Source organism: Vidua macroura, chromosome 4 (genome assembly GCF_024509145.1).
Source record: "Vidua macroura isolate BioBank_ID:100142 chromosome 4, ASM2450914v1, whole genome shotgun sequence".
Taxonomy (NCBI): Eukaryota; Metazoa; Chordata; class Aves; order Passeriformes; family Viduidae; genus Vidua; species Vidua macroura.
In genome coordinates, this window is record NC_071574.1 from 60,728,987 (window position 1) to 60,753,353 (window position 24,367).

Sequence of the window (24,367 nt, forward strand, 5' to 3'; positions counted from 1 at the left end):
TTCTCCATACAGACATCTATCCAGAGTATGCTTATTTATATTCATGTGCAGAGCCTCAGGCCTGGCACTTGGGTTTTAGGATGCATAAGCTGGCTCTTTGCTGTGCTTTTGAAATACAGCTCTTTAGTTATCTATGTTATGTTTTCTTTTAAACTGTGGTGTAGGTTTGAAACTGTATCTACGTGGGTATGGTGCTCTTTTTCAGAACTCTACACATCTAAGAGGCAGTGGTTGTTAGGCACTTTTTATTTACAGATATTTAAGAATAATAGCTTAATGTGCTTATAATATAACTAGATTTAGCTGCCATGATGCTGGTTTCTACCTAAACCATCTTTGCCTTTTAGGAAACGCACATTGGTGCTCAATAACGTGTTTGCAGTGGCAGCTGCACTGTTGATGTCCCTGTCCCTGCTGGCAGGCTCGTTTGAAATGCTCATACTGGGCCGCGTTATCATGGGTGTGGATGGAGGTGAGCTTTGGTCACACTCTACACGTCTGAAATGCTTGTGCACACTCTTTCTCCTCTTCCCTGGCTAGAATTTGCTTTACATCAAAGAGGTATTCCAGGGACTAGCTGTAGCCACACTGATTTCACTGGGACAAAATGGCACACTAAGGGCTGGAGGATGTGATGTTTGGAGGAGACATTGGAATGGATGCTCACCACTGCTAACACTGTTGTTTCCCCACCTTTCCTCTTCCAGCCATGGTGGAGTGTATTTGTTTCCATGCCATGAAAATCTTTTGACTAGGAGAGTGTATTCTGTTATTAACACTGCTTTCTGCTGTGTTTAGCAGTTGTTGGATCCTGTGTTAATACCTGCAGGACTAGGGAAAGTTTGGTACTTCATCAATTGTTCCTAGCAATATGGTCTTCCCAGTTTGAAAGTAAACCATGGGGGCACTGCAGCACCAGAATAATCTTGCAGCTAGAAGGAAGGGTTTCTGCTAATTTTTATCCCAGATTACCATCAAGCAACCAAACTTCTGGAGCTGTGCAAACATTGCCATTGTACTGACCAGGGTCATGTGTTTGTTCTGTTCCTGGCTTTAAACAGCATTCCAAATCTTATTTTATGCCTATTGTGAAGAGTTCATTGCAGCTATAAGCCTGTATTGAGAGGAACATCTGCTAATACTGTTTACAGTAAAAATACTTCATCTAATGATGTCTGCTCTGTCTGACTGATGCATTGGACTTTTTTTCCCTTATTCACACAGTGTTAACATGATTTTGCTCTCTTTGGGATGAGCAAATTTAAAACATAAAATCTGTTCCCCTGGAGATTCTCATCTCTGAGTAACCTTGGGTGCTCCACATCAAAAAGCAGATTAAGCACACTGGTATAGATCTGTAACAGATAATCAATTCCATAGTTATTAAATGGTGTGAGAGTAATTATACATGCAGGGAAAATAATTCATGTTATGTATGGATAGATATAATTCTGTTCCTTGCATGTTTTTATGCCACCTTTGTGAGCAGATTATCACTCAGGCTATTTTCAATACAAATTTCTTGCATACCTGATATAATAAATATGTTTTGGCTTAATATATGGGCTTTTTTCTTCTTTTGTAGGCATTTCATTAAGTGCCCTCCCCATGTATTTGAGTGAAATATCTCCTAAGGAAATCCGTGGTTCATTGGGTCAGGTCACAGCAATTTTCATTTGCATTGGTGTTTTCACTGGTCAAGCTTTGGGTGTGCCAGAAATATTTGGGCAAGTAAGTATTTTAACAGACCTTTTCTATCAAACACAAGCATGCTCTAAGTGTCATATTTTCATATTTTGACTGGATTCTTCACAAAAGTGGAAAACAGAAATATTTCTATTTTGTTTTGAGGCACATTGAAAAGTAGTTTCCTCCATGTCTTCTAAAATCAGGTACTAAAAGCATGGCTAAGTTTGGTAGATGTGGCCAGCAGTTTCAACAGCTTGAGTAGCCTGTGTGTGTCCATATGCAGATCTCCTTCTCCCCCATTCTTGATGTACATCTATTTTTTTAGGTTCCAGTTTCTTTGGATACTATGGAAATGCTTAAGAGTTTTTATATTTTTGATCTCTAATTTTTCAATATGAGATAGAACTGAAAAAGGCTTGGTTAGAGGTATTATGAGAACCTGAATAGTAAGACTCTTGCCTAGTGATTATAGTGTTCCTTTTAATGCAATCCTCACTTGCCCAGCTTTTAGACTAAGTGATGGAAGAGAAGAGTTAACACACAGCTTTATGGAAAGATTCAAGCTCTATTCAGATAAGAGTTTGTCTTGCTGTCATAGGCTGAGATTAACTTGGTGGCCACTGGATGTCGTCATTACTCTGAATAAATGAACTTGAGTTTTGTTCAGGCTGGCAATTGGAAATACAGAATCACACAACGGGTAAGGTTGGAAGGAACTACCGTGGTCATCTGATCTAACCAGTTGCTTTCCATTCAGAGATGATTCTTCAAGGTAGTGTGGAGGAAAGGTCTGCAGCAATCCTCTCACAGTGAAACTTGAACACAGAATCCCTTCTAACACCCAGAAAAAGTAATAAGGAGTTGGAAAGTGAGAGGAGCTTGTCCGTTTCTGTCCATACAAAGGCAACTCCTTTGTAAATACATACCATCCTCCCTGACTCTTTTATTTTTGCCTGACCAGCTTTCTTATTCTGTCCCTTTATTCTGTTCAGCTCTCCTGAAGACAAATTATTTGATTGAATGTACCCTTTATTGAAGGGTAGATTTCTTCCCTGCCCATCCAAAGCAACAGATTTTAGGAAAAAACTTAAAATGGCTTTTATTGTGTGGCTTCAACAGGTGTCCCTTCTCTTACCTTGGAAGCAAGTTTATTACAAACAAGTGTATGAAATTTCAAGAGGCCAATTTGGTTGCTTAGAGGATGGCAGCCCTTACATAGCAGGAGGTTTATTAATTTGGGCTTTTGAAACATGCATACATTTTTAAAATTGAGGTGTCATGCAAATTCTTATTCCTTGATTTCAGCTTATTCTTGCTGGTTTTATTTCTTTTCTTGCCTTCCTTTCATCACTGTTGTTGCCGCTACCAAATTACAGAGGTAGTGTTTCTGTTTCTACAACCTGCTTTAGTGTGAGGTTCATTAATATCGCACCATTAAAGACAGACAATATGTAAGAACAAATATGTTTTATCTATAAAATTATTTTGTTCAAGATGGGTAACATCAGCATGTAAAAAACCCAAAGTTTTGCCTGATGTGAATCACAATATTTCCAACCAATTTATTGGAGGCAGCTTGACTATTCTAGTTGGGTATGTGGATGGGTTTCTTTCTTTTAATTTCTCTTGTTTTCAGTCAAGCCAGGATTTTTTTCACTAGGTTTATGGGGTTCCCATTGAAACTCCTTCAGTGGGAGGTAGTTTTTATTTTGCTGCTTTATAGTTGTTTGTTTTTTATCAGAATTTGTTGTAAATAGTACTAGTTACAAATACTTGTCTTTTGTCATGGTTTCATAAGTTTTCTGCTGAGATCTGTCATATGTCTATTGCTTGCAAATTGAGCAAATATCTAAGAGGTTTTTAACCATAGTATCTAAGCACTGATGGTTTTGAAGAAAGGAGGGACAAAACCAGAGAAGAATGTCCTGCTAGAAGAGACTCTTTGAAAAAGGGATGGACATAAGAATGACTGTCAGCATGGCTGAGGTTCTTCTTGTAAGAGGAGGTAACAGCAACATTGCTTGTGTGGTCAAGCAAACAGAGGGAGGGAAGAGGAACTGACTGCACTTTGTTAACACCAGAAAGAAGGAATAGAGTGGTAACAGCAACATTGCTTGTGTGGTCAAGCAAACAGAGGGAGGGAAGAGGAACTGACTGCACCTTGTTAACACCAGAAAGAAGGAATAGAGTGGCTTAATCTCAAAGACAATATGACTTTTTATAAATATTGTGTGAATAATTGCATGCTGAAATTCATCAGAGTGATGTTTGGATCAGACTCCTGGCTGAAGTAACTTGAGCAGAAAATTAAAAATTTAAATTGGAGTTTGATGCATTTATGTGGATTATATGAGGTTGTTGCCTTCAGTGGTTCTGTAGAAGTCTCTTAGCAGAAAAGGAAAGTATTTATGTTGGCTGTGGGGCACAGTGTTAACAAGCATTTATTAACAACCTAAGTGATGATTTCCTCTGTTATCAAATGCAAAAGTGTTCCTTTAAATGCGAAATTGTGATAAAAATAGCTCTAAAGCAATGAGTATTACTTGAGGCAATTCAAAAGTCCTTACTGCTTTTTGTATCAAGTATGTTAAGCAGCCCTAAATTGATTTTTAAGCAATCTTTCTTTTGTCAAGATTGGTCAAGGTGCAGCAGGAGGCATGTGGGCAGCCCCAGGTGCAGTGCTGAGGAGCAGTGGTCAGCTCTGGCTGGGTTACTGACTTAAGGCTGGTTGGCTGTTTCCTATTCCTTCACTTTTCCCAAGCTTTCTACTGGAAGTGCTGAGGATTGACAATTTTCTCATTTCCTTCTAAATTTTCATGCCAGTTCTGTCAACTTATTCTCATTATTCTTTTGATCAACTGTTATTTATTCCTTAGTACCTTTCTGTTTTTTGGTTTTTTCACCACTTCTACAGTGTGCTTCCTCTCTCCTCCCCCTATCACTTGTGATCTTTGTGTTTCAGGTTAAACTTCACCTCCTCTAGTAACACAAGCTATTTAATCTCTTTCTCATCCTGTAAGCCATTGTCTCAAATAGTTTAAGTTCAAACCTAGGAGAACAAGATTATACAGCTAATCCAGGTGAAATAATGCTTTAAAAAACAGAATTACATTAAATATTTCCTGGCTTTCCTGGGAATATTTTGTCTGAAGTATTGCAGAAATGCATTTAATTCTTTTCTGTGTCTTGCCATATTGACATGAACTAGACAGATATGACTATGTCCAATTTTTAAATTATAGTATAAAAGAGCAAATGGAACAAAAAAATTAAAATCTTATAAAGATTGCAACACCTAAACACAGGCATTTTTTTTTTATTATTATTCTGGATATATAGAACTTTATTGTATTTGTCTCCAAAGGTGCTAATTTTAGAATGTGTTTCTTCAGTACACAGTGCTTACCAAGAGTGATTATTTGGAGGAGAAAAGCTGCAGTTGTGACAACAGTACTCTACTGCAGCCTTGATAATCATACTTGCTTTCCACAGTCCTAATTGCCTCCCATCCAACAAATTGCAGCTATGCTTTTTATTCAAGATTCTGATTCTTACAGGTCTGGGAAATTCCTGAGGTTTGGGAAATTCCACCATGGTAAAGTGGGCTGGTGATCAGAGTACAGAGCACAATGACTTCATGTGCTGGTGACGTGCTTCTCCACGCCACCCCAGCTGCTGAGAGCTGTGTGCTTATTTTCACGTGCTGGCATCTTGTGTTCTGTAAGGCAGAGTCCCTAATTCTTCAGGAAGCCATGGCATCTGTAGATGACAACTTGGTGCAGGCCCACAGGTGTGCAATGATGTTATCTGCTGTAATGTGGGCACTGAATTATTGCTACTGGATACACTATTATTTAATTTAGTCCATTTTTGGTTGTACAGCATGTGCAGTTTTCCATGTATCTGACTGAAGGAAAAAAACAGATAATAAGATAAGGACAAACTATCTCAGACCTGTCACTTCTTCAAACACTGCCCTTCAGGTATTTCTGTTCTCTCTGTTTCTGTGATTCTGCAACTGAATCACCCAGCCTATTTTTCCTGACAGATTGCTCCTGCAAAGCAAAGGCCAGCGCACTGTCAGCTTCAGCTTTGAAAGTTCAAATTTACACTTACTGTCTTGGGGAAATATTGTCTGACCTCATTCTGACATATTCCATGTAACTTTAGGTGCCGGCAGCCTGAACTGCTACATTAGGTATTTTTGTAGCTAACTCATCTAGTTCCTCCTGTAGGGAATGTCCTGCTCCACAGTTTTTCCTTAGCGTGGTAACATCTTCTAAACATTGTAAACTGTCAGACTGTCTATTCTACAGCTTGATGCTTTTTAATGAAGGTGGGCTTTAACCTTTCCCTAAATTATAGAGGATTTAGTTTCTGAATACATTTGCAGTAGTCACAGTGTTCTTATTTTCAATATACATTGAGTTTCAGTATCTCTTTCATCTGTGTATCAATATCAGAGAGAAGAAAAAGTTTCACTCTATGTATATTTATTCAGGACAGGTAAAGCTGAAACAGTTGCCTTTGCCAAGCTTTCCTCAGACCTCCGCTTTGAGCCCCTTTTCCTGTGTGGGCTGTGTCAGGCTTTGCCAAGCTGCCGCTGTTTTCCCTGGAGTTGCCCTGGTGCCTGGCCAGCTCTGGCTGCTTCTCTGACTGAACAGCTGCTTTCCATTGGTGCACCAATGGACAAATAGAATATTTTTTGTCTGTTTATTTCAGCAACCCTACTTAAAAAACTTCAAGTGTTTCTAGGTCATGCACGCAGGAGCTCACCTAACTACATGGATGCATTTTTTCCTAGTGGATAGTATGTTACCCTAAAAATTTTGCTTTGCTTGCATCTTAAGACTCATCAGGGGAGCACTTCCTGAATGAATCCTATTGCTGTGTTAGTGCTTCAAGGGAAAAAAAAAAAAAAAAAAAAAAGAAAAAAGAAAAAGAAGTAAAGTTCCTGATGTGTCCATCTCTTGAATGTTGCAAGTAGAGTAGGTTTGGTCATTCTGTTTTAAAAAGAGTGTAATCAAGCAGTGCAAGGTGCAGGAGGGAGCAACAGTGATCAGATTTGGGAAGTGGCTTCTTGAGGAGAAAAATAGCTCTAATGGGTAACTCATGCTGGGGAAACATTCAAAGCATGAGTGCATCAGAAATAAAGCATACCAGAGAAGGTTTAGAATTTATTTTGAAATGACATTCTGTCTTTTCTAGACTCTTCTCAATCTTTCTTTAAAAGCACTTGGAATTTATTGCAAAAATCTTGTGTACATGGTTAGAGTTACAAACTTTATTAACTGGATGTTATCTTTGTCATAGAAGACACATGAATTTGTCTAATTACACTTTTTTTTTTTTTTTGAGGATTTTTAGCAGCTTTGATGCATATTTGGCTACAGAATACCTGTTTTTAAACAGGTATTTAGCTGGAAATAGGTTTGTGATACATGATGACACTGGCCAAACTGTCCTCCCCACAACTCATTATTTTAGCAAAGAAATTCTGCTACTGATATAAATATCAATATCAATTTCTGCAGCAAATTGAGCTAAATCTGGAAAAGGACCAATGAACTCAATAGACACTGTACTATATGTCTAGTAAGGAAACACCTCTGTGATGAGTCTCTTTCAAGTTAGTTTTTTACACAAGGCAACCTTGCTGAGGAATAGTTGTGATAAAACTAAAAACTTCTGTAGATGCTGTGTTATACTCTAATTTTCTTTACCAGACTTTTTAAAATGATGCATTTGATGCAATAGATAACTGTGTATTTAGGAAAGTTTATATAGGAATGTTTCATTTTGCTCTACCAAGGTCTTTTAAAAGTACTCCTTCTCTTCCACAAAAATAGACAGTGATGGAAGAGGTTGTACAGCCTGTGCAGTTGAAAATAAGCTCTGATTTTACTTGTCAAAACTTCATTTTCAGCATGATTTTGCTTTGTTTTTCTTTTTTTTTTTTTTTAACTGATCCTTCTTCCTAAGACTCTTGACTCTGATTCAAGGATTCCTTAAAAACTGTCAGTAAATTATAGATGAGTAGAGAAAGCAATTCCAAATCAATCTAGGGACCTGAAGCCTGCAGGTGGACACCAATGGCAAAATGGTCTGTTGGAGATGCTCTTGAAATGAATCTGACACATTAGCGTGATAACACAAGGTATGAATTGAGCAATTTCTGAGTATTTTTCTATGAGCTTTTTTGTTCTATATGTTTATCTTCTCCTTGAGTCATGATAGTGACTATAGTTAAAGATATTCTTCTTTAAAATACAAGTGAGAATTTCAGAGTATAGAACAGAGAGCTCTTGTGACAGGTGAACTCTTGCAGCTTGATGCAGAGTGTTGGAAATTAAAGCAGCTTATGCCTTATGCTGTCTACAGAATATAAAAAGGTGTTTGTACTTTCCATTAGAGTAGGAGAAATGCTTCCACCACTTTAGCATTTTCCAGCATCACCTGAAATCCTAAGGTGTCCTCTTTGTAATAATTTCAAACATCTGGCTATGTAGAATAAAAAATCCCATAACATCTTCACTCTGGCTAGTTATATTCTGAAAATATAGTGAACTGAAGCAAAGTCTAGATTAGAAGTTAGTAATTAGTGGTGTGGCCCAGAGTTCCACTCCTCCTGTCCAGTATCTTCATTAATGACCTAGATGATGGTGGAGCTGTTTGTATTTGTAGATAATGCTGCTTTGTGGAGTCTATTTTAGTATATGAATTGCTAGCTCTTAATGAGTTCTTAAGAGCAAAGGTTAGTGTAGGACTTAGAAAAAATAACATGGGAATTTTTCTCACCAGCTCTGGTTCCCAGTTGTGGGGGTTTGTGGTCTTAGTTTAAAGCAAGAGTTTGAGGAGGTGGTCTCATAGTACTCCAGGAAACCATTCTGCTGTTGAGCCAGGCTTGCAAAAGGTGATTCCAAGTTATCCTGGTCCCTGCCAATTCACTGGACTGCTGGGCTTGTACAGTATTTCTTAAAAACACAGAAGCAAAACTGCTTTATATTCCTGTAGTAGAATGTAAAACTCTGAATGAAAAGCTAAAGCCTTCCCTGAGGAGTGCTTTAAAACTTCTGCTAAGGATACAGGAGACACATTGGTGCTTATAAGTGGCTGATCAAATCCTTTAAGGGGATGATATTGCTAAGAATAACTCGGAGAAACACCCTTACAAAGAAAGGAATTTCTGGAGGCAGGCAGGCAGGCAGGCAGGAAGGCAGGCAGGAAGGAAGGAAGGAAGGAAGGAAGGAAGGAAGGAAGGAAGGAAGGAAGGAAGGAAGGAAGGAAGGAAGGAAGGAAGGAAGGAAGGAAGGAAGGCAGTTCGGAAGGAAGGAAGGAAGGCAGTTCGGAAGGAAGGCAGTTCGGAAGGAAGGCAGTTCGGAAGGAAGGAAGGAAGGAAGGCAGTTCGGAAGGAAGGAAGGAAGGAAGGCAGTTCGGAAGGAAGGAAGGAAGGAAGGAAGGAAGGAAGGAAGGAAGGAAGGAAGGAAGGAAGGAAGGAAGGAAGGAAGGAAGGAAGGAAGGAAGGAAGGAAGGAAGGAAGGAAGGAAGGAAGGAAGGAAGGAAGGAAGGAAGGAAGGAAGGAAGGAAGGGCTCATTTAACTAGTCACTAATTTCAGCAGGTGTTTGATATCGGTCTGCACTTCCTGCAAACTACTAGCAGACATGCCAATTAAGAATTACTTGAGGCAGTGACTTTGAAGATGGCAATACTTTTTCAGATATTCTCAGTTATTTTCTTTTTCTAACAATGTGACATTTCCATCCTCTTTTCACATAAGGCACTAAGTTTGTAACTGCTGAAGCAATTTCCAAGTCTTTTATCAAGACACAAGCACTTCAATACAAGCTGTGAGTTGCTGATCAGGGACATAAAGATCACCTCACCCAAGGGTTGGCTGATCCAGTCTAGGGAAGATGCTCTGCAGGCACCAGGCACAATCTTTATGGGTCTGATAAAAGTAAAGAAATGCTGCCAGGACCCTCTGTGTTGCATATTCATAGCTCAGTAGGACCCATGGAAAGAGGTCTACTCTGTTATACCAGCCCTGCTGGGGTAATGTGGTACATGTTGATATATTTGTAATGGAGACATTAAGTGGGGTACTTTGTTTATATCTATTCGGGATCAGCTGAGATTATGTATTTACTGGGGATTATAAATCAACTTTTTATTGGTTCCCCAAGACAGACACAACGGTATTTATTCATCCCTTTTCTGTACAGAACTCATTAAGTAATGCATGGGCAAACAGCTGTGTGTCTTCATGTTTGCAAATGAGTTTCAGTCCATTAAAGTTGTGCTGTGAGGCTTCAGTTCCCAAAGTCTTAACAACATATGGCTGATTGGCCATTTGTAATATTGAAATGTTGCAGTTTTGCATTTGGGAAGGAGAACATCTTACAGGAGAGGAGTTGTCTGAAAGTGGAAGTGTGGTTATGGAAACAAGAGCACTATGGAGATAGACACAGAATTTAGACCCAAAAATTAACAAAAGACTTAATGGCAGAGCATCCAATGTTGGGATGAAAGTTTATCATCAATGAGGACTGCTACTCATAGACAGTGAAACAGTGCTCACCTGACTCTTGAGAAGATTTCCGTGTAGCTGTTCTCTGCTTAATTAGGTCAGTTGGAAAAGCAGTAGACAAGCTTTCCTGGAAAGATATTCTTCAAAAGATGTGAAGGAAAGAAAGACATCAAAACACCGTGGAGGCTGATAGCAGTTGCTTATCATTTTCTCCTTATCCACTGAAACATAGTTAACATATGTAACTAAACTTAGAGCATTTGTTTATACTATTATTTAAAATATGACTTTCTGCTACTTTATCAGACATAAAAAGGTGAGTTTTTTCACTTACTGTAGCTGACTTGATAACAAATAGTGTCTGTCTATAAAACTCATCTTACCCTGTGTAAGTTGGACTCCGCTTCAAATGTTTAGGAGCAAGTGAACATTTCAGATTTTCCTCTTTCCTTAGTGCTTGAGTATTTGATAACATTTACACATCTGTTATTAAGCAATAAATCTAAATCAATTTGACCTGTGACTTCCTTCCAAGTGTGTTTCACACACTGGGGAGATAATCACCACTTAAACATTTTTGAAGATTAACATTTCAGTTTTATTTTCTATTATACATTGTAAAACTACCCATTATTGCAAATTCATGTCCTAATACGTAAATTTATCCTTTACAAATTAGGTATTAATGCCATGGTAAGTTGCTCAAGCACTGTAAGATAGCATGCAGTCAACATATTGAGTAGGAGGGTGTGTTTTCTACTCTTGAGTGTCTTTGCTTTTGAAACTGCTGGCAAAAGGAAAAAAATGGCAGGTATATTCTTGATTAATATTTTAAGGGATTTTTTAAAATTTGAAGTAAATGTCAAGTTAAAATGAATTGGGTTTTGTTTTCTTTAAAATCCAAACCAGATCTGTTGTCATTAAAAAATGTTAAGATGAACTATTCAACCACTTCCACTGCTTTTAAAACAGCAAATGTGCATTGGGTATTTTTATGTTTGTTTTTCTCTTAACCTTGATATACCTTGATATACTGAACTTTCAGAACTTCAGTTTGGCAAAATATAATCACATAAGAAAAGATTTGTGTCTAATGCAATTTCTAGATGCCCTGGAGCACTTCTCTTCATTTCCCACTACAGTCCCAAAAGGGTGCAGTTCTCTGGAGTTCTGTGTGCCACATCTGCCAGTCCCACAGGGATATCTGAGGTACCCCAGGGCATGAGAATGATAGTATGTTCTCGTGTTTGAAAAACTGACTCTTACCCTCCTCAATTATTTTAATTTACTATTTTTATATTTTGTTATTTATGGATGCTAACCTGAGTCTAAATGCATCACTGAAAGGAAGTTCTGTCAGAAATTTTGCCTAGCTCCAGCATACCTCTAATATTTCTTCCTAAAGAAGCTCAAATATATATGCTGGCTGCTGATAATAATCCCATGTGAAAGCTTCCAATTTCCCACTGCTTTTCTCTGAAATTTTTGCTTCTCTTGGAGATGAATAAGAAATGAAGACAAATGTTGTAGATGTCAACGAACCCAATGGGAAGAATTATGATGTCTAACTCCATTTCAGAAGGTTGAATGATTTCTTTATTATAATTATGTTATAATACATTAATATGCTATATAAAAGAGGATACTAAATACTACATGCTACTTTCTCTAACTATCATATCTAACTAACTCACAACTTGTGACCCTGTTTGCCAGAGTCCAGACACAGGTGGATCCAATTGGCCATCAGGCCCAACCAATCCACCATGGTCCAACCAAGTGCTCACTCTGGGTAAACAATTCTCCAAACACATTCCACAAGAGAAAAACAAGGAGCAGAAATAGAAATTGTTTTCTCTTTCATTTCTGTCTGTGCAACTCAATAAAAAATCCTGAGAGAGAGAGAAATGTGCTTGCCACAGACAAATTATGCCATATAAGTGTGCAGTAAAAAGTTAGTTGTACTCCAATAAAAAGTTGGACAAAAACCATCTGGGGAGCTTGTAACAGATACTTTAATTCTCCCTCTCAGTATGCCCATGATCTAACATGCCATTTAGTGAACAGAGAAGCAGACATTCAGACACTGGACACTTTCAAAGCTGTTTTAAGTTCTCATCCAAAGGCCATTTACTCAGTAACAAAAATCTCCTGCTGATTTCTGTGAATTTTACATCAGACTTGTACAGCCTTGAGTCTGTGTCTTTCTGTACTGATTATTACCTGGGAAGAAAATACTGATACTTGAGTGATCTTCTTGTCAGAGCTATAGCTGTAGCAGTGACCTGTAAAAATACACATCTGGGTGTAGAACAGAAGTGAAATACACATATTGCCTCTGTTTTAAACAGGAAGGTAAGCAATTTGTAACTCTGTTATTGAAATACATTTTGACAAATTGGGTTACAGAAATGGTCATGCAAAGAGAAAATTGTGTCCAGCAGGGATATAGCACCTGCTGGAGATTAGCACCCTCTGCAGCCAGAGGAGATTTTAGAGCAGCGTTTGGAGTGGTACAAAGAAGGTAAGAGGAAGGCAGTTGTTTTGCACCTTACTTGAGTAGCTGCTCTGAAGCCTGAGATGTAGAAGTTCTCTTTTCTCAGCTGCCACATGATCATCACCACTGTGCCATACCCTTGACTAAAGGAAGAAAAGATAGTTCTAATGCTAAGAAATTAGTTCCATCTCAGTGCTTTTTCAGTCCTTGGCCCCAGGCCAGTGTGGATGTCCTTTACTTTTAGGAGTGTTTTATGTGGTGTGGTAGCAGATTAACAGAGAAAGGCTGAACTTGTGCAGCATTATTTTTTTTTTTTTTTTTTTTTTTTTTTTTTTTTTTTTTTTTTTTTTTTTTTGGTGGGGAAAAGGGAATATTTGATATGCATTTTTTGTGCCAAGTCTGTACAAGAAAGGACAAAATTCAATTGCTTGAATATAAGCAGATAGTATCATATTGATGCCCTATGGTACCTTAGGTGTCCCTGTGAGACTGGCAGATGTGACACAGAATATCACAGAGACCTGCATCCTTCTGTAGCTGCAGCAGGAGGCTGAGGCAAGATGCTTCAGGGCATCTAAAAATTACACTAGATGTAATTATTTCTGTCTGTGTGTGTGATTATATTTTGCAAAACTAAAATTTTAAAAGTGTTCCTGCTTTTTATAGAAAATGAAAAAGAAGAGATTACCAAATCATTATTTCCTGGATATTTTCAGTATCTTGCATTGGATGCCAGAGGCTTTTGGCTCTTTGTTCCCCCTATACAAAATGGGTAAAATATGTCATTTTACACAAGAAAGTTATACAGAAAGGTCATTTCTGTTTATAAGTTGTTCAGCACTGTAGTAAACTCATCACAACCCCATCCCCAAGGAATTAATTCCAGAATAAATACTTAAATGGTGACTGTTCAATAGTGACTGGTAAACAGACTTGCTCACTGAGAGATCACAGTTCATCCTGTGCACTGAATGCTAAAAAGGGGGAAAGAGTATTTATTTTGATACCACCTCCTGCACATTTCAAGCAGCAGGGGCAGCCAAGCCCTTGACAGTTCTGTGAGGCAGCATGGTGGCTGCACATGGATGCAGAACAGGGCTGGGGAGTGCCCTGTGCCATATCCAGCCTGAGCCTAGGAGAAGGTCTTTGGGGTAGGGGTATTTCCCTGTGGCTCTAGAAAGGACAGGAGACAGGATGTGGGAAGGTTGCTGGGGAACAGCTGGGGTCAGGATGCTCAATGGGACATGGGGATCTCCACAGCACAGAAACCCAAATGCTGGGCAGAGAGCAAATGAGGACCCTGACTGTGCAGTAGTGGTTGAGTTGTGAGCATAATCTATGTCCAGATTATGCTTTTAAAATAAATAGATAAATAAGTAATTTAAATCTATTTATTAAACTGAAAGAGGAGAGGTTTAGCATAGATGTTAGGAAGAAATCCTTCACTATGAAAGTGGTGAGACACTGGACCAGACTGCCCGGAGAAACTCTGGATGCCCCAGGCCTGGAAGTGTTCCAGGCTAGGCTGGATGGAGCTCTGAGGAACCTGGGAGAGTAGAAGGTGTCCCTGCCCATGGCAGTGTACTGGAACAAGATGATCTTAGAGGTCCCTTCCAAACCATTCTATGTTTCTCTGTTTCTATGAAATTATTTAGAGAGAAACAGAGAGAGTGAAGCCTGTCACAGGTGCTTATTTCCTTATTCAGTCTTTTTGATCCCATTATCCATCTCATACTGGGATACTTAATTGGCCACAAAAAATGGGTGCCCATATCCAGGGCACTACAGCACTTCTTCCCACCTCTGTTGCATGACCTTGTTAACAATTCTATTATGTTAACAATGTTCTATTCTGTTAACAATTCTCCCTTTAAAATGTATTTATGTGTATATTGTTTTACCTAGTCTGTGTTGAGAGTGTCTTCACATTTTATCAAAATCTTCCTAATTGCTGAGAATACTAAATGTAACTGGTGTTTAAATAGATTATTGAGTTTGATAGGGATAGTTCAGCTGTCAGCAGTGCCTGTTGACATTTCCCCATGCCACTTTCTTTTCAACCTTTAGATGGTTACAATAAGTTCCATTTTCTGTATTTTAGCTGATGGTTTTCTGACATGGCAATATTTTCTTTACTGTATTTCAGTGCACCATAATCTTGTTTCATTTGCAGCTGATAAATCCATGTCATACTTTATCTCCCTCCCTTCCACCCAATCTTCTGTCTCTGCAGCTTTGCACTTTATTCCATCAACCTTTGAATGAGTCTGTGGTTGTCAAACTTGCTCTACTGTTTAACTGTCTTTTGTAAATACATCAAAGCCAGGTTTTTCATGCTCCAGCCTAAGCAAATATCCATAATGTGACAGTTTAAAATTAAAATTTTACCATCTTGACATGTTATTTGTACCAATTCTGAGCGGGTGATGAAATCAGGTCCTCTGTAATTAAAACATTTCATGCTCTTTTAAGTTTTCCCTGAAATAAAGTGGGATGTAGCTGTTTTCATTTCTCCCAGCAGTGCCTGTGTGCTTTTCCTTACTGCTGACAATTGAGGTAAAGTTTTTTAAGTGTCTTCTAAGTCACCTTAGAAGACACCTTACACTGTCTTTTGCCTTTAGCTTATCACTGCTTCTGAGCACTCTCCCAGTATATGTTCTATTCTATTCATTCTTAAAGAATCCTTAATGAATCCTTTAAACTTATATTAGTCTTGCTATTTATTTTCTGTAGTGGGAGGAAAGAGTTAAGATTGTATAATGTAAATTAAGAGAAAAACAAGTAGAACACACACTCCATAATGTTGAATAGACATTAAATCTTTTGAAATGGATGGAAAAGTTTCCACTGGCTTCAGTGACTTTCTGATCAATTCATGCCAAAATGGCAAGTGGGAGCATATTTATGAGCATTTATGAGTATTTATGAGTTTACCATAAGGTTTTAGAAGTTAGCATGATAAAGAGTAAAACAGAAATCTTTAATAGAGGAAATAAAGGAAACTCAGTGTCTTATGTGGCAAAAATAAAGGGCTTTTCTTTATAGTAGCAGGGTTTGCTATTTATTGTGAGGGGTAAGTTCAGAGTTTGTTCATAACTTTTTCAAAATAGTGCTTTCAATAAGAGTTATTTGAGATAAATGTGATCAGCTTATAAACCATACACTATAGGAGACTTTAACAGGAGTGTAAGTTTATTCCATGGAAGCCTCCATAGGTGGGCAGAATGCTGATAATAGCAGTATACAAAGAATACTTTTTTTTCCCTTTAAGAAGCATCCTTGACATGGTGGGAAAAAACCTACAGAAAATATGTTGTGCTTATCAAGAGTAAGATTTTTATCTGGAGGTATTGTCAAAAATTCTAACACCCTATAATTTTTTTTTATATGGTATATAGCAAAGAGCTTTATATTACAGGAAATTATTCAAGGCAGATATGGAATGAAGGTGACAAGTTTTTACAAACCAGTACCCACTTTGGTTATGTGATTATTGACTGGTTTAAAGACTTAACCTTAGTTTTCTAGTTTTTAAAAAAAGATCCAGACTTGTTTGTCCATAAACAGTATTAACCACTTTTGGTTACTTACATTACATAAATTTTTCCACTCAAGTGGAAAAAAATAAAGAAAACAGGAATGAAGAAATAGGATCTTGAAGCCTTCATGGTAATGCAGGCTCTTAGGGTGAGTGATTACCTCAAGATTTGAATTGTTTGAAAAAACACTTTCTCAAGTTGTTTTCCCATCCCATGAGAATTTTTTAAAACCACTTCTGTTACCTAAAAGGGCAAGTGAAAAGTTTGATTAGGAGATACCCTACCCATTATTTCTGGGAGTTATGCAGTTATTTTGGACCCTGTTTCAGGTTTAAGGTGTGGATTACATCTCATACCATGCAGAACATGGTGCTTTAGGCCTTGCTGAAGTGAAAGAATGTAAAATAAAAACTGACAATGGAGTCTTGGCCCTTGAGTAAGGTGATCTAAGAGGGAAGTGTTACTAAGCTTAGGAAGAACATGTCACTCTGGTGGTGGACACAATATTTTGAATGATGAAAAATTACAGTGTTTCCTATCAAAGCTATTTTTCTTCCTAGTGTCACAATGGGAAAGTATTACTGACTCATGTTTGCATCCATTTGCAGGAATCTCGGTGGCCTTTCTTATTTGGAGTAATCATTGTTCCATCATTGATACAAGTCGTGATTCTGCCTTTTCTTCCTGAAAGTCCTCGGTACCTCCTACTCGAAAAGCATAGCAGGAGCAAGGCAGAAAAAGGTATGATAATGTTACTTTTTTCAACAAAGGGTGTTTATTGTAGGGATTCAGGCTGGAGATACCTGATTCTGATACCACACTAGAAGCAGAATATTCTCACAGGAGATAATATCTTTGCAATAATTGTTCTCACCTTTTTTGTTTGTCTCTGTATACGTAAATATAGCTGTAGCTTTGAAGTTAAATTCTCCAGCAAGGTAACTTGTATAACATTACACATGGTGACACAGAACTAACCAAATCATCCTGCTGTTGTGTGCCAGCCACTCTGTGCAGGGTTCATTTGAAAGTAAAAGGTGGTTTCAGTCATTGTGACTCTCCCTTATCTACAGCCTTTGCACTTTGTCTAATAAAAATACAGATTCTGTTGTTGCTTTTTTCCCCCCAGTAGTCGCTGTGTTTGACCTGTGTTCTGTAAGTCCATAACCTTTGTTGATCTAATAAAAAACCCCATACAACTCTTTAACTGAAAAATTCCAGTGCTTCCAAATTGCTTGGAAGAACATTTTGTCCTTACTTCAGGTTCCAGGTATAAAGCTATTTGCTTGCATGATCACAGTTGCTGCATTCTCCACCCCAGTAAATTTACTGTGGTCCCAATACAGGTGAGAAAATGTTAAAAAATTTGGTTTACTTATTATAACAACATATGAAAAACAAAAGTCTATAAAAATGGAGTCTGTTTATAATACCAAAATACCAAACATAAGTGCTTTACAAACTATTCTTAAAAACTTTGTTTGAATATGACCCTTAACATTTTCAGTCATGAACTAGTTGCTTGCAAAATTACTTGTACAGTGTGTATCAACACCTGAAATATAAATTTAATAATCTTTTAGCATGAAAGTTTCTTCTATTTTGAAACTAAAAATTGGCCTTTTTTGTTCTGAAGAGCCCTCTGAAAAAGAAATAGCACACTAATGAAGCGACTCCCATGTTGTCTCAATTTGGTGTTGAGTGAAGAATTCTGTAAAGATTGAAGCCTCAGACACTCAGAGATACAGTTCAATGCTTTAAAAAAAAAAAAAAAAAAGGGAGCACGAAAGCAACGAGGTTTTGGAAAGTGTTCTTAAGCTTCACAGAGTCAGCAGAGTTTTGAGGAGGTGGAGAGCAGCTTTTCCAAGGTCCATGAAGGAAAGAGCTGCCCTGTCAGCTGTGCTCAGAGCACCTAGCAGGGGTGCAGGACCCAGCTCGGGTTGGCTGTTGGGTGGAGACTTCTGCAGCACCATGGCTGGGCAGGGAAGAAATGCTTTTGGGTTCCAAGTTTAAACTGGCTTGTTTCTGCCTGATAAAACTGTAGATATATTTCCAGAGCTATGGCTGGCAAAGATTCTGCATCTGCAATGCTATTGCATAATGTTACACTTGCTATGAGGAACTATTGAAAATCCTGCTACAGTACCTGGAGACCTCAGCACTGACAGTGAAACTGGACCTCTCATAGGTAGAGTTTAAAAATTATAAAACATGGCAGTAAAATAATGCCACCTGCCTTGAAATGCACACCATTTACTGTTGCTGGCAATGTACCAACTGCACTCTGGGATGTTTTCAGCATACATGTTCTGAAAATAATTTGAAATCTAATCCAGAGGCATTGGAGGTAGGTTTTAGAGTAGCAGACATCAGGAGAGCAGTTGCTTGAGAAAATGAGCTTTAGCTGCTGGTTTACTGATTACAAGAAGATGGCTTTCATGAGCCACCCTAAGGATTATAAATTTAGATACTCTGAGAAAAAAAAAAGAGACAACTGATATAAAAAGTTTTTCAAAGAAATTGCATATGAATATATGTTTTTGGATTTTATTAATTCTAAAATAAAAGACTCAATTCTTATGTTGTAGATATGTCGTAGTCCACAGTGTAACTCATTTTGAGTGTAGTCTACAGTGGAATTAAAAAATAGGAGAGTGAATCAACAATTGAGACAAATCATCTGGATATTTGCATTATCAGCAGAAATGAGGGAGGAAAAGTCTAAGTATTAAGGAGACCGGAGGAGTTGTGATTTATTAAAATGCCCTTCTGCTTGCAAGTCATATAATGACAAAGCAGAATTCTTCATTTTAATGATGACTATAGTAATGCTTTTAAATAATTTGCCTCTTAGCTTAAATCTGCATATTAATATTGGAAATTTGCAACTCATTCTACTGACTAAATCCCTTTTCTTTCCCTTAATGGATCAAGGCTTTTCATGCAAATATATATTTCACTGTGGATTATACCTTGTCAGAGAGATATAAAACTATTATTTGCAAAAGGTCTGCTGTATTTAAAGCAGATGACTATGTTAGTCTTTATGAAATACTCTAAAGTATGCATGTATGTCAAAGCTCCTAAAACGCAGCTGACAACATTAATCTTCCTAATTGTTTGAGAGCAATAATATCCAATGAGATAATTTAGGTCATTGAGTTTCCACAAAGTTTTGCCCCTGCTTTCATCCCCTCCTTTTCTTCTCTGTCAGGAGACAACCAGTCTATAACAACTAAAATACAAGTGGTGTCAACCTCTTTTCTGGCAGATGTCTTTAAGGGGCAAATAAGAGACTGAGAGAAGGGGAAGAACCAAAACGTGTTGTGTAAACGATGAAAAAATGAAGGAATGAGGGTAGAGGGTTAGAGTAAAGAGGCATCATGTGCAAGCCGAAACCACACCACCATGAGAGAAGCTATTCTTTGGGGCACGGGGGCAGCAATGCCTCTGGTGAGTGAGATCTCCTGAGCCCCACTAGCAGGGTTTTACCCCGTGCCTGCTTTCCCCCTTCCAGCAGTGCAGGTGGTGCACGCTGTGCGCGGCTGAGCCGATGTCTGGTCGATCGGACACACAGACACCATGTCTGACTTGCTGCTGTCTGCTGCCAAAAACAGCCCTGACAGATGAGCTTGGTTCATCTTCCTGGATGTCACCAACCTGTATCCTAATCCCTGAGACCCAAAGGAACTGAATTATGTCTCATATTCCTGTCTCACTGCTGAACGTGGGAGAACTGATCCATGTGTTTTGGGGAGAGAACAGTCCACTGGAGCAACAGTAGGATCTGCAAACCTTCTTTGCCCAAGAATCTAAGTCTGGTAATAAAGCAAGGGCAGAACCATCCCAGCTCCTCTCCCAGGTCCCATAACTAATATTTTTCTCATTTGATAAGAATAGAATTGAAGAAATTGCCTAGCATTTGACTGGTGTGATCCTTCTTCTTAATCAAGGCCAGACAGCAGAGGAGAAATGGGTATTCAAGTGGTTGAAGAGAAGGACTTTGGAAGGAGATTGTGGAGATGAAAAGTGACAGGGATAGAAACAGGAAGAAAAAGAAAAACCTGCTGCTATAATTACATCAGTTTACCACCCAACTTCTAGGACAGTAAGACAGGGATTTCACATTAGCTCTCTATTAGTTACATGTCAAGTGCACCCCTGATCTATGAGTATCACAATGATGTAATATAAATAAAATCATTAGTAGTGATAAAATGGAACATTTGTTACGACTAACAACATGGGTCAATAACTCTTGCAGTTGGAGAGTTGAGGTGTCTTTTTTGAAGTGCACAGGGAGGAATCTTGCATTTTCCATTTTCTATGCAGTGACAGTAGCAGGTCATGTAAATCAATAATGGAATTCAGCTGGTATCCCAGCTTGCCAGAGAAAAGAATATTGTTATGTCTTAAGGGTCAAACAACTTGCATAAAATGTCACAGCAAGATCTGCTGGTGACATATAAAATCTGTTCATCTAGTATGTTCAGTCATACATTATGAGTCCCATGGTTATGAAAGAAGAATTACAATAGTATAATGAGAAACACAGATTTAAATTTTTAGAAAGATGGATTAGGGTTGATACCTTTTCATGTGACAAAAAAGCAAGGCCATTCCTGATTTAAAAAAGCAGGCAGCCAATTTTTTACAAAGCCCTTCAGGGGGCCCACATGGACTGGAGAGGTGCTAAACCCAAACTTTAACAGCAGGAACAAGTTACTGCAAATTCAGTGATTAAAATAAGTTGTTATGACTGACAACAAGCATGTATATGATTTATTTTTGTTTCTCTGTGTATGTCTGTAAGGATTATAAACTAATCTTACTGGAAAGGGAGAGATAGCCATGATTACTACACTTGTTGGCTTTTTGTGAAGGCTTCATCTCAGATGTTTCCCTGCCAAAAGCTGGAGTGATTGTGGTGTGTCTGATTTGTTTCTAAACTTTTCTTAAGCCTCCTGTCTTTTAGAAGGATATTAGGTCAGTAAACCTTTAAAACAACTCTGTTTACCAATTCTTGTGTTATTTTAGGGTGGTGTGTATATGTTTTGTTTTGGCTAGTTTCAGGTGAACCTGAAACAGGCCTATTGATGTGTGTAAAACCACACATACAAACAGGCAAAGATGTAATCCTTAACTGGATAATAACTCAAAAAAGATCTGTGTGTTCTTTACTTAGAAGAAGAGGGAGGTGACATGCAGGAAAAGCCTGAAGTCATTTGCCTGCAGTTATATTGCCTGAGATTTTTTCTTAAATTTTGCTATGCTGCATGCTAGTAGACAATCTGTATTTTTCTAGATTTAAATAGCATTGTTATATTTCTTCTAGGAAAATATACCTGAGTTATTCTTCTAGATATTCAGTACTCTAATAAAATTAGTTTATATGAAATAACTGTTCATTTTGTGAACTATTTCTGTGGTAACATGGAGTTATTACAGGGAAACTTCTACTATCTTCAACAGTGGCCAAATAAGTTGCCGTTTAAGCAGAACTTAGACAAAGATGTGTGAGACAGTGTGACACTGGATTTGATATAATTAATCTTCAGGGAAGTGAATGTGTCCATGGGAAACAGATGACATTAATACTCCTGCAGCTTATTTTAATTTTTGTCTATTTCTTTTCAAAGGACAAGCCCAAACAAAGTTTGACCACTTCTCTCTTTTTCTGCCCCCTTTGCCTGGTGCTGGCTTTATACTGTAAACCACTCAATAGCATTTTGATCTTTTAAAATTTCTTCTCAAAGTTCACATGCTAATTCTGTTGATAACAACTGCTTTCTTTGCACATCCTGGAAGTACTATAGTGGAAAAAAAATTAGTAATTCCCTATGTAGCTGAGATGTTGAGTGCCCATCTTCAGTTAATTTAAAGGCCTGATTGGTTTTGGAGATGGTACCAACTGACTTTTTTCAGATCTTTGAACCTCTTTCAGTTCTCCTGGTTTTGGAGATGGTACCAACTGACTTTTTTCAGATCTTTGAACCTCTTTCAGTTGCTTCACCTTCACTTAAGTGAGATAAATAAAAACTGGGATAAATGGAAGGGTTTCCTGACTTCTTTCCCCTTGACTGGAGCCATCCAGTTCTTTTCCTATTTATGAAGGCAGTATTCCAACTTTTGGAGGCTGAGCTTCTAAAACTTTCTGATCCAAGGGAATTAAATAGGAATCTGGAAAGTTTTAAAAGTTTCTAGAACTGCAACTCCTTAGATGTGTTAAGTGTTACATGAAAATAAAGCTTCCCTATAGTGAGAAGGAGCCCATCGTGGAGGGAAATGAGTCATTGCAGTGAGGAGAGGAACGATTTCTGTGCTTCTCAGTGCCAGTAATGCCAGGGTTTAGAATGGAAAACTAATAATTGAACATCACACATTGAAATACTTTTGAGTTTCCCCATCTCCCTGCTAATTCAGAATTTATTTCCACATTATTTATATATAAAATTGTGATTCTTGTGGTACTGAAAAGCTGGTAATGGAAGAAAATTAAAGACATTGAGTAGCAGGAAAATGTTTTTCCAGGAAGGTTGGGTGATGTCTATTCAAAACTATGCATGTATAGCATAATGATTTCTTAGTATTTCTTGACTTGTTGGTAATTTTATGTATCCATCACCATTGCCTAGTGGCATTTAATCTCTTTACTTAATGCTATGAAGGAAAGAAATTGGGTGTCTATGTTTTTCCTGCCTTGTACTTGACAATTTTGGTAATTTCAGTTTTTTAGTTCCTCATCCCTCTGGAAATACATCAAACTCCCTTGTGCAAAAAAGACAGATTGCTATATTTTTACTTGACTGCACCTATATTTTTGACTTGTGTGACCTAAAGTAATGCTGAGGATTCTAAGGACAGGAAAAATAAACAAAATTATGCACTGACCTAATTTACACTGATTAACCAGATGCTTAAAAATCTGAGAGAATCCTTTCATGGCAGACTATGGTGATAGTTGTTGGTTAATAGTATGCCTGGTTGTTCTCATCTTTACCTGAATTTTTCTTGATCAACATTCTAATAGTACTGAGGAAAATGTAATTTCAGCATGAGACATTGACTTAAACATACTGTAGGCACACATTGTTCTAATTTTACATTTCTTATCACTGTCTTTAAATACATCACCTTCGTTAAAATGAGTGTTTAGCATGTTATTGATGAAAAAATGATCAATAACAAAGGACAAAACTGAGCAGTTTAAAGTTTTAGTTCTGAAATCTCAATTTATTAATTAATTTCTGATGGTACAGCCTGTGTGAAAAGTCTTGTGCTTTTACTGAGAGATTTAAAAATTCTGACCTCTCCTCTCATAAGAGAGAAACAAGTTATCAGAATATATGAATGTTAGGAATTGACTCAACACCCAGAGCTGCTTCATCCCTTAAAAAAATCATACTTCTTGTTCAGCAGAATCAGGTGGGGCCCATTAAAATGCAAGTGCTAAGTGCCTCAGAAAAACTTGGCCCAGAGCTCAAGTTAGTTCCCTGCACTGCCAGACCAGGAGCAGGCAGAATGTGCAGCCTTGTGCATTCACCAAAGTGTCAGAGAGGGATACTCTGGGAGGCCACCAGTTCATTTGTGTGACAACAATGAAACAATGAAATGCCTCACAACAATGAAATGCCATTAATTGGCCTTTTCACCTGGGTAATGATAAAATTTTGTAACTTCAAAATCTAAATAAAGTCTGGATGTATTAACCATGACTAATCAGTATATCTAATTTGCTTGACCATCAAAGTGCTTTTTATGATCCAAAGGTATGTAAACATATGTGGTCATTTGATTATAGGCAGTGTTATCCAAAACTGTGGTTATGAAAAATAGATTCGGCTCTTAGGTGAACTAAATTAATGTATTCATTTAATAAAAATAACAATTTTAAGTCACCTGCTGTGTAAAGGATTGTTTTGACTGTTAGCATCCTACTGGGTTGCAAAGCCTTGTTGCAGGGGTGTTTGTAATATCATTGTTTCTCTGCAGTCACTCTGAGGTGATGAGCATTTTAAACATCTCTTAAAATGCCAACCCCTGGGGTAGGTTCATTAGATTGAGACAAAAGTATCACCTGCACAGAGAGTATCTGTCAAACAAGGTTGGTGGAG

At 37.9% G+C, this 24,367-nt stretch overlaps 1 protein-coding gene across 1 annotated transcript in view; it reads left to right on the forward strand.

The window, feature by feature from the left end:
* The window catches only part of SLC2A9 (solute carrier family 2 member 9), a 78,658-nt gene that overhangs the window by 12,758 nt on the left and 41,533 nt on the right, over window positions 1-24,367 (forward strand). Inside the window, exons 4-6 of the mRNA XM_053976631.1 lie at window positions 348-472; window positions 1,586-1,731; window positions 16,862-16,994. Of these exons, the coding sequence (XP_053832606.1) occupies window positions 348-472; window positions 1,586-1,731; window positions 16,862-16,994 (404 nt within the window). The remainder of the gene's footprint in view (window positions 1-347; window positions 473-1,585; window positions 1,732-16,861; window positions 16,995-24,367) is intronic.